This window comes from Coturnix japonica, chromosome W, assembly GCF_054131305.1.
Source record: "Coturnix japonica strain WE chromosome W, WE-NBRP24, whole genome shotgun sequence".
NCBI classification, from domain to species: Eukaryota; Metazoa; Chordata; class Aves; order Galliformes; family Phasianidae; genus Coturnix; species Coturnix japonica.
The window spans coordinates 14,170,658-14,181,808 of NC_140701.1; the positions used below are offsets into that span (position 1 = coordinate 14,170,658).

The following is an 11,151-nucleotide window of genomic DNA, read 5'->3' on the forward strand; positions in this document are numbered from 1 at the left end:
ACACGGCTCGCAATTCTGCCCATTGGCTGCTCTGACCATCCCCCTCATCAAACCAGATGGTCTCAGTAGAGGGATGGTATGCTATTGCTCGCCACTTGCTCGGGTTGCCTCTGCTGAACCCATCCGTATACCAGGCATCTTCAGGAATAGGATATCTTCCTTCCTGAACGGGACTCTTCTCTGGTGGAGCAACCATCAGTTCTTTTGATGTATCACTGTGATACGTCACTGGGCCTAGGATCTTCTGTAATTCTTCTTTAAGTGGAGATGAAGACAGACTGCTTCTCTGGCTTAGATAGGCGACCCATCGTGCCACTGTTTGTGCTTGGGCCACCCCTGTCTTAGGAAGGTGAGTCAAATCTCTCACCCACCTCTGGATTGGTAATGAAGTTTTAACTATGACCTCTGCTGTTTGTGTTATCAGCTCTACTGCTTGTAACGCCGAATAGGCAGCCAATAACTGTTTCTCAGTCATGCTATATCTTTCTTCTGCTCCATGCCAAACCTGAGACCAGAATCCAATGGAGGTTTGAACAGAACTCTGGCGTTGCCACAGGCCCCAGCCAAAACCATCCTGGGTAACATGAACATCTAGTTCAGCTGGGAGGGTCGGATCAAATATACCCAATGCCTGAGCTTGTTTAACTGCCAATTTTGCCTGTTGGAAAGCATCCTGTTCTACCTTTCCCCAATTCCGTGATTGACGCTTCTTCGTAAGCTTATACAATGGCCTCAATAGCTGAGCTAAATGAGGTATAAAGGAGCGCCAATACCCCAATATAACCAAGAATTCTTGCAACTGTTTTGATGTTGTAGGGACTGGAAACGCTTGGACTTTATCTACTACCGCACTGGGTAGTACTTTGGTTTTCCTGGACCAAATTACTCCCAGGAATTTTACAGATAACCCCGGACCTTGCACCTTCTGTGGGTTTATAGCCCACCCTCTTTTCTGCAGATAAGCTGTCAACAAATCTGCTGCTTGTCTCACCGCCTCTAATGAATCAGATGTTAACAGGAGGTCATCAATATAATGATATAAATTGACATTATTTGGCTTTTCCCACTTAGCCAGATCACGCGCCACTAAATTATGACAAAAAGTGGGTGAATGCACGTACCCTTGGGGTAGGACCTGGAAAGTCCATTGCCTCCCTTCCCATGTAAATGCAAACTGATTCTTCACTGATTGGAATACTGAAGAATGCATTCGCTAAATCTAAGACACAGTGATATATTTTGATTTCCCTGCTTAGTGTGTCCATTAGGGAGGCAATATTGAGTACGGCCACATGAACGGGTGGCGTGACCTTATTCAATTCCCTGTAGTCTACTGTCATCCTCCATGTTCCATCCGGCTTTTGTACTGGCCATATTGGGGAGCTGTATGGGCGATGTGCAGGCCTTATAATACCCACTTTTTCTAATTCCTGCACCGTTTTTGTTATTTCATCCTGCCCACCCGGGAGTCTGTACTGTTTTACATTAGTAATCCAGCGCGGCTTTGGCAGACAAATAGACTCATGTTTTGCATGGCCTCTCAGTATTGTCTGAATTGCCCGGATACTAATGCATCTCTGCCGCAGCCGGAACTCTCCCACTGTTGTATGGAGAGCCAGACCCCACAAGATATCAATTCCTAATATATACTCCGGAATTGGAGCAATGGATACCTTGTACTCTTGTGGTGGGAGGCGCCCGATCCCCAATTTTACCCAGGTTTGGGTGACTGGAATGGTCTGTCCCCCAAAACCTCCAATCATCACTCCATTATCTTTGAATTTGCTTGGGTCCCCATATATTATAGGTGTCTCTGCCCCAGTATCAACTAGGGCCATAACCTACTGTACATTCTTTCGGGACCAGTATATCGTCAATTCTACATAGGGCCTCCGGTCCCGTCTAGAGGCCCTAGGGGGACTGACGTCCCTCGTCACGCCATGAACTGAGCCAGGTTCAAGTCTTTTACCTCTGATACCTCTGGTATCGTGACCCGAGGCACCTGAGGCGGCTTCTTTTTCCTATTCAGAACTACAAAGTCTTCTAAATTCCATGTTGTTGTTGGTCTCCACTCTATAAGTCTTATCCCTGGTCTTTTGGGGTTATTCTGAAATTTTTGTTCATTCTTCAGCTGCTTCCACAACTGAAGGAGAACGTGATTGGGCTGACCATCAATTTTTGAAAATTGAACGCCTGCCCGGAGCAGATAATTGAACATTTGTTTCCGGGATACTCTAACAGGTCCTGCCCGAGGGGTTCGCGGGGCCGATCTTCTGGCTCGCACTATTGGAAAAGCCTCGGCATCCTCAATCACCCTGATATTGCGCTTAGTTCGTAAGCGCTCAGTTTCCCCAAGGTCCGCCACCAATTGGGCAGCTTGTTGGACTGCTGCTTCTGCAGCTACAAATGGGTTGAGTATGGAAACCAGTGTTCCATACATATGCGAGGGAGCTTGTTGTAAAATTAGGTCCCTCATTCCTGCGGAGAATCTTACCATATCAGGGCTATCAAATGTATCTTCGTAGATAGCCTCTCGCATGCCTAATTCTCGTATATAATTTTGAAGGTCTTCCATAGAAGACCACATCCCTGAGTTTACTGGCATGTCAGTTTTATTTGGCCACACCATACGGCAAGCAGCCATTAGCCAGTCTACAATTGAATGATTTTCTTCAGGGAATTGAGTCCCAGCATACAGTCTCTGCCTAAGGGCAGGATGTATTGTTATTGTGGCCAACTTGGATACTTCGGGGCCACTAACCAGTACACTTTCTGGCCCCGAATCCCATAACCGTAATAACCAAGCTGGAACACTTTCCCTTGGCCTTTGCCTAAATCGTTGCACTAGGTCCATGAGTTCGGTGGGCGTGTATGGACAGGCTGTTACATGTAAATAAGATTCAGCTCGAACTCTCGAGTTGTAACGCGATAGGTCTTCCCCGCTCGGTAATGTATATGTATGAGACTGAAATACAAGCCCTATATAAGGGGCTCACGCGGTTGAATAAACGCCATTTTACAGCTCACCATATTGGTGTAATCAGCGTGTAACTTGGTCAGGGGGCCGTCAGAAGCACATTCTCAATGAGGGACATAGTTCTTAAGGTTACCTTGCACAAGGCAACAATTGGCGCCCCGTGTGAGGACGTTCTGAGAGTGAGTTTGCGACGGCTAACCGCGAGACGGACACGAATCCTATGGTTAGATCCCGTGGAAGCGCCTAGGGGGCGAAATTGAATGCAGCTGCTGTTTATCCTGCGGTGAGACCGTGGAAGACCATGGGACTTTGGGCCCGGGTATATACAAAGGGTGCGAGGACGTACGGTGTCGAGCACCAGAAAAAACATGGAATCAATCCATCATTAAGGTAGTATTGAACAGTGAAGCAGGAAACAGATGCTCTGCTGAAATTCATAATAAAGGGGGGCTAAAAGGGGGATAGTGAAAGGTAGTTTACAGAAAATGATTTAGTTAGTTAGAATAACAAGGAATGGAGACAGTGGGTCTGGGAGAGCAGGAAGGATGCAGATAAGGAGTGAGATCTCCCTGAGACACCCTGGCGAGGAGGGGATTAGATGTTTTAAATATCAAAAGAGGAGTTGCATCTCCCTGATAAGATGGGCGATAACAAGAGGGGGTCTGCATGATAAAGAATTATTGAATATGTATCAGGATTACGGGAAATCATTGACTATGTATGAGGTGTACCTATATCTGTATCACGGTTTTACAAGTCGGTGTGCAAGTTTAGAGGAGCTATCCCCCTTGCACCCGGCGCTGCGCAACGCTGGAATAAACATACCTGCTTTATAACCCATCTCTGGATTATAGAGTTTGATTCCGCAAGTCAGTATTACGAGTTTGTAAAACTCATTGCGGTAGGAATGCTCCTAAGAAGGAGATTGCTGCCGTTATTTCTTGTTTGCAGAAAGCTCAGCCTTCACCCTCCCCTAGTAATCTACTTGATTCGGAGCGGTGGGAATCTTTCACCGCTGCCCTGCTCCAAAGAGCAATGCACGAGTATAAAGCGGAGGAATTAAAAACCTGGGGTTTGGTCCTGGGTGCACTCGAAGCGGCTAAGGAGGAGAGTAAATCGTTTGCTCCAGGTAATGCTTTGCTGGGGCCGGGGAACCGAGGGTTGGAGTCAGGGAGCGCGCTTATTTGCAGACCCCCGGAGGGAGAACAATGGCTTAAGATGGAGACAGCCACCCTGACTGCCCCCCCAACTCCACATGTGCAGCAGTTAAGAGATAAGTGGGGTGTCATGGTTTAATAATTTTGTAATTTTGCTATCAGTATTCCACATCATAACATCATATAAAGCATGAATAATTTTACTGAATCTGCTACTTACAGAAGAAGACTACATCTCCCAGGGAACAACACGATAGGTCACGGGACCTGGACTCTATATTAACTCGGTTGCAGACTAGACTGATCTCTCTCTTTCGAGTTCTGGCGTTCAGGGGAGTGTGTGGGAGCCTTCAGCGTCTCGCCTAAATTTCACAGTAGGCCTCTCGGTTACGAGACTCATTCTCTCTCCTATTTTGTCTGATTCGTTAGCTCAATTTTCAATTATATTATATTATATTTTATTATCCTGTATTTCGATATAGTATTTAGTAAATAAGTGTGCCTCCTTAGATCGTTGACGCTGTTTTCTTTTCCTAATTAACTTTTTCCTTTTGGCCTAGGGCCCCCGCGGGGCCCACGGCCCCTGTCACGGGTGCAAGTGGATTTTTTCGTTCAAACCGTGACAGATTTTGGTGGAGAATGCGGGCAATTTGAGTTGCTGTTTTTCTGTGTTTTCTTCTGTTGCTCTTTTAGCTTTTAACAGGGCTACAAGTTGTTTTTCTTTGTTAAGGAGCTATCTTAGGTTTGCGATTCTGCGCCTGCGAGCTTGACCTTGAAAGTCCAGGCGGACTGCCAATACTCCGGTTTATTTTATAAACACTACTGAGCTTTGCGTTTTTAACTTTTTTTTTCTCTCTATTAAAAAAAATAATAATAATAAAAATGTTCTCTCTACTAAGTTGGCTTTATAAGGTACTGCATTTCATTAGTTCCTCTTTTATGATGCTCCAAACATATTGGACCATGTTTAAGCTAGCCCATTTTACCTATGAAGTTATAGGAATGTATTATAGATTGAAAGCACGGTTAGCAACGCTTACTTGGTATTTGCATGCAGCTCCAGAGGGAGCAACTAATGCAGCTAATGCAACCAATAGTACGGAAATGGTGGTTTTTGAGCGTGCTCTTCCTTTTTTCTTTGCATCCTTCAAGCAGTCTTCGACTGACCAGTTGTCCCAGTGGACCACACTGTCAATCGTATTAATCTCCCTTAATTTACTGTTGGTTATTGTAGTGATCTCACTCAGTATCTGGATTTATAACCTCAGGAGGAAGTCTTCCCTAGAATTAGAGAATACTGAGTGGCAGGGAGTGTGGAGAGACTTTGGAGAGACTTTTAGAAGACAGACATCTTTAGTGTCATGGAGCTTTACTCCTGAACACTTAAAGAATCCCAAGAGTTTGACCGCATATTTCAGACAGGAATGTTGTGGCTCAGGCAGATCTCAGGAGGCACAAATGACTTGGGGCCTAGCTCATGCTTATCGGGCCTTATTTAATACCATTTCTGAGAGGGAAGTTTTTGATGCTGAGAGAGGGATTCTCAGGGCTGAGAATGAGAGTCTCCTTGATGAGAGAAATAACCTCCTACAACAACGAGATTCATTCTGGTATGAGAAAGAGAGTCTCAGAGCTGAGAGAGAAGACCTCCTATATCAACGAGACACATATTGGTATGAGAAAGAATCCCTGCAATCCAAACTCAACACTCTCCAGTCCGAGCACAACGCTCTCCGGTTCGAGCAAAGCACTCTCCAGTCCGAGCACAACGCTCTCCAGTCCGAGCACGGCACTCTCCAGTCCGAGCACAACGCTCTCCAGTCCGAGCACGACACTCTCCAGTCCGAGCACAACGCTCTCCGGTCTGAGCACAACGCTCTCCAGTCCGAGCACAACGCTCTCCAGTCCGAGCACAACGCTCTCCGGTCCAAGCACGACACTCTCCAGTCCAGAAAAGGAAATGGACTGATATAGAGAAAGGCATCCAAACCTCGGTTTGGAAATGCTATACAGCTGTGTCATGGGCTGTGTAGCATTTCCACCAGAGCATTTTATCTCAAAGTTTGGATGCCTTTCCGTTGTGCTCGGACTGGAGAGTGTTGTGCTCGGACTGGAGAGCGTTGTGCTCGGACTGGAGAGTGTCGTGCTCGGACCGGAGAGCGTTGTGCTCGGACTGGAGAGCGTTGTGCTCGGACTGGAGAGCGTTGTGCTCAGACCGGAGAGCGTTGTGCTCGGACTGGAGAGTGTCGTGCTCGGACTGGAGAGCGTTGTGCTCGGACTGGAGAGTGCCGTGCTCGGACTGGAGAGCGTTGTGCTCGGACTGGAGAGTGCTGTGCTCGAACCGGAGAGCGTTGTGCTCGGACTGGAGAGTGTTGAGTTTGGATTGCAGGGATTCTTTCTCATACCAATATGTGTCTCGTTGATATAGGAGGTCTTCTCTCTCAGCTCTGAGACTCTCTTTCTCATACCAGAATGAATCTCGTTGTTGTAGGAGGTTATTTCTCTCATCAAGGAGACTCTCATTCTCAGCCCTGAGAATCCCTCTCTCAGCATCAAAAACTTCCCTCTCAGAAATGGTATTAAATAAGGCCCGATAAGCATGAGCTAGGCCCCAAGTCATTTGTGCCTCCTGAGATCTGCCTGAGCCACAACATTCCTGTCTGAAATATGCGGTCAAACTCTTGGGATTCTTTAAGTGTTCAGGAGTAAAGCTCCATGACACTAAAGATGTCTGTCTTCTAAAAGTCTCTCCAAAGTCTCTCCACACTCCCTGCCACTCAGTATTCTCTAATTCTAGGGAAGACTTCCTCCTGAGGTTATAAATCCAGATACTGAGTGAGATCACTACAATAACCAACAGTAAATTAAGGGAGATTAATACGATTGACAGTGTGGTCCACTGGGACAACTGGTCAGTCGAAGACTGCTTGAAGGATGCAAAGAAAAAAGGAAGAGCACGCTCAAAAACCACCATTTCCGTACTATTGGTTGCATTAGCTGCATTAGTTGCTCCCTCTGGAGCTGCATGCAAATACCAAGTAAGCGTTGCTAACCGTGCTTTCAATCTATAATACATTCCTATAACTTCATAGGTAAAATGGGCTAGCTTAAACATGGTCCAATATGTTTGGAGCATCATAAAAGAGGAACTAATGAAATGCAGTACCTTATAAAGCCAACTTAGTAGAGAGAACATTTTTATTATTATTATTTTTTTTAATAGAGAGAAAAAAAAAGTTAAAAACGCAAAGCTCAGTAGTGTTTATAAAATAAACCGGAGTATTGGCAGTCCGCCTGGACTTTCAAGGTCAAGCTCGCAGGCGCAGAATCGCAAACCTAAGATAGCTCCTTAACAAAGAAAAACAACTTGTAGCCCTGTTAAAAGCTAAAAGAGCAACAGAAGAAAACACAGAAAAACAGCAACTCAAATTGCCCGCATTCTCCACCAAAATCTGTCACGGTTTGAACGAAAAAATCCACTTGCACCCGTGACAGGGGCCGTGGGCCCCGCGGGGGCCCTAGGCCAAAAGGAAAAAGTTAATTAGGAAAAGAAAACAGCGTCAACGATCTAAGGAGGCACACTTATTTACTAAATACTATATCGAAATACAGGATAATAAAATATAATATAATATAATTGAAAATTGAGCTAACGAATCAGACAAAATAGGAGAGAGAATGAGTCTCGTAACCGAGAGGCCTACTGTGAAATTTAGGCGAGACGCTGAAGGCTCCCACACACTCCCCTGAACGCCAGAACTCGAAAGAGAGAGATCAGTCTAGTCTGCAACCGAGTTAATATAGAGTCCAGGTCCCGTGACCTATCGTGTTGTTCCCTGGGAGATGTAGTCTTCTTCTGTAAGTAGCAGATTCAGTAAAATTATTCATGCTTTATATGATGTTATGATGTGGAATACTGATAGCAAAATTACAAAATTATTAAACCATGACACCCCACTTATCTCTTAACTGCTGCACATGTGGAGTTGGGGGGGCAGTCAGGGTGGCTGTCTCCATCTTAAGCCATTGTTCTCCCTCCGGGGGTCTGCAAATAAGCGCGCTCCCTGACTCCAACCCTCGGTTCCCCGGCCCCAGCAAAGCATTACCTGGAGCAAACGATTTACTCTCCTCCTTAGCCGCTTCGAGTGCACCCAGGACCAAACCCCAGGTTTTTAATTCCTCCGCTTTATACTCGTGCATTGCTCTTTGGAGCAGGGCAGCGGTGAAAGATTCCCACCGCTCCGAATCAAGTAGATTACTAGGGGAGGGTGAAGGCTGAGCTTTCTGCAAACAAGAAATAACGGCAGCAATCTCCTTCTTAGGAGCATTCCTACCGCAATGAGTTTTACAAACTCGTAATACTGACTTGCGGAATCAAACTCTATAATCCAGAGATGGGTTATAAAGCAGGTATGTTTATTCCAGCGTTGCGCAGCGCCGGGTGCAAGGGGGATAGCTCCTCTAAACTTGCACACCGACTTGTAAAACCGTGATACAGATATAGGTACACCTCATACATAGTCAATGATTTCCCGTAATCCTGATACATATTCAATAATTCTTTATCATGCAGACCCCCTCTTGTTATCGCCCATCTTATCAGGGAGATGCAACTCCTCTTTTGATATTTAAAACATCTAATCCCCTCCTCGCCAGGGTGTCTCAGGGAGATCTCACTCCTTATCTGCATCCTTCCTGCTCTCCCAGACCCACTGTCTCCATTCCTTGTTATTCTAACTAACTAAATCATTTTCTGTAAACTACCTTTCACTATCCCCCTTTTAGCCCCCCTTTATTATGAATTTCAGCAGAGCATCTGTTTCCTGCTTCACTGTTCAATACTACCTTAATGATGGATTGATTCCATGTTTTTTCTGGTGCTCGACACCGTACGTCCTCGCACCCTTTGTATATACCCGGGCCCAAAGTCCCATGGTCTTCCACGGTCTCACCGCAGGATAAACAGCAGCTGCATTCAATTTCGCCCCCTAGGCGCTTCCACGGGATCTAACCATAGGATTCGTGTCCGTCTCGCGGTTAGCCGTCGCAAACTCACTCTCAGAACGTCCTCACACGGGGCGCCAATTGTTGCCTTGTGCAAGGTAACCTTAAGAACTATGTCCCTCATTGAGAATGTGCTTCTGACGGCCCCCTGACCAAGTTACACGCTGATTACACCAATATGGTGAGCTGTAAAATGGCGTTTATTCAACCGCGTGAGCCCCTTATATAGGGCTTGTATTTCAGTCTCATACATATACATTACCGAGCGGGGAAGACCTATCGCGTTACAACTCGAGAGTTCGAGCTGAATCTTATTTACATGTAACAGCCTGTCCATACACGCCCACCGAACTCATGGACCTAGTGCAACGATTTAGGCAAAGGCCAAGGGAAAGTGTTCCAGCTTGGTTATTACGGTTATGGGATTCGGGGCCAGAAAGTGTACTGGTTAGTGGCCCCGAAGTATCCAAGTTGGCCACAATAACAATACATCCTGCCCTTAGGCAGAGACTGTATGCTGGGACTCAATTCCCTGAAGAAAATCATTCAATTGTAGACTGGCTAATGGCTGCTTGCCGTATGGTGTGGCCAAATAAAACTGACATGCCAGTAAACTCAGGGATGTGGTCTTCTATGGAAGACCTTCAAAATTATATACGAGAATTAGGCATGCGAGAGGCTATCTACGAAGATACATTTGATAGCCCTGATATGGTAAGATTCTCCGCAGGAATGAGGGACCTAATTTTACAACAAGCTCCCTCGCATATGTATGGAACACTGGTTTCCATACTCAACCCATTTGTAGCTGCAGAAGCAGCAGTCCAACAAGCTGCCCAATTGGTGGCGGACCTTGGGGAAACTGAGCGCTTACGAACTAAGCGCAATATCAGGGTGATTGAGGATGCCGAGGCTTTTCCAATAGTGCGAGCCAGAAGATCGGCCCCGCGAACCCCTCGGGCAGGACCTGTTAGAGTATCCCGGAAACAAATGTTCAATTATCTGCTCCGGGCAGGCGTTCAATTTTCAAAAATTGATGGTCAGCCCAATCACGTTCTCCTTCAGTTGTGGAAGCAGCTGAAGAATGAACAAAAATTTCAGAATAACCCCAAAAGACCAGGGATAAGACTTATAGAGTGGAGACCAACAACAACATGGAATTTAGAAGACTTTGTAGTTCTGAATAGGAAAAAGAAGCCGCCTCAGGTGCCTCGGGTCACGATACCAGAGGTATCAGAGGTAAAAGACTTGAACCTGGCTCAGTTCATGGCGTGACGAGGGACGTCAGTCCCCCTAGGGCCTCTAGACGGGACCGGAGGCCCTATGTAGAATTGACGATATACTGGTCCCGAAAGAATGTACAGTAGGTTATGGCCCTAGTTGATACTGGGGCAGAGACATCTATAATATATGGGGACCCAAGCAAATTCAAAGATAATGGAGTGATGATTGGAGGTTTTGGGAGACAGACCATTCCAGTCACCCAAACCTGGGTAAAATTGGGGATCGGGCGCCTCCCACCACAAGAGTACAAGGTATCCATTGCTCCAATTCCGGAGTATATATTAGGAATTGATATCTTGTGGGGTCTGGCTCTCCATACAACAGTGGGAGAGTTCCGGCTGCGGCAGAGATGCATTAGTATCCGGGCAATTCAGACAATACTGAGAGGCCATGCAAAACATGAGTCTATTTGTCTGCCAAAGCCGCGCCGGATTACTAATGTAAAACAGTACAGACTCCCGGGTGGGCAGGATGAAATAACAAAAACGGTGCAGGAATTAGAAAAAGTGGGTATTATAAGGCCTGCACATCGCCCATACAGCTCCCCAATATGGCCAGTACAAAAGCCAGATGGAACATGGAGGATGACAGTAGACTACAGGGAATTGAATAAGGTCACGCCACCCGTTCATGCGGCCGTACTCAATATTGCCTCCCTAATGGACACACTAAGCAGGGAAATCAAAATATATCACTGTGTCTTAGATTTAGCGAATGCATTCTTCAGTA

At 46.1% G+C, this 11,151-nt stretch overlaps 2 protein-coding genes across 2 annotated transcripts; one reads left to right on the forward strand and one right to left on the reverse strand.

The window, feature by feature from the left end:
- Window positions 1-1,921: 1,921 nt before the first annotated feature.
- On the reverse strand, window positions 1,922-4,490 carry LOC146754541 (uncharacterized). Its single transcript, XM_085527695.1, has one exon. The coding sequence runs from the start codon at window positions 2,852-2,854 to the stop codon at window positions 1,934-1,936; it is 921 nt and encodes a 306-aa protein (XP_085383821.1). The 5' UTR covers window positions 2,855-4,490; the 3' UTR covers window positions 1,922-1,933.
- A 3,367-nt stretch (window positions 4,491-7,857) lies between these two features.
- LOC146754542 (uncharacterized) lies at window positions 7,858-10,414 on the forward strand. Its single transcript, XM_085527880.1, has one exon. The coding sequence runs from the start codon at window positions 9,493-9,495 to the stop codon at window positions 10,411-10,413; it is 921 nt and encodes a 306-aa protein (XP_085384006.1). The 5' UTR covers window positions 7,858-9,492; the 3' UTR covers window position 10,414.
- Window positions 10,415-11,151: the final 737 nt, after the last annotated feature.

Bases quoted from the DNA above. Each gene is read 5' to 3' on its own strand.
- LOC146754541 (XM_085527695.1), bottom strand. From the start codon at position 2,854: ATGGACCTAGTGCAACGATTTAGGCAAAGGCCAAGGGAAAGTGTTCCA.
- LOC146754542 (XM_085527880.1), top strand. From the start codon at position 9,493: ATGGACCTAGTGCAACGATTTAGGCAAAGGCCAAGGGAAAGTGTTCCA.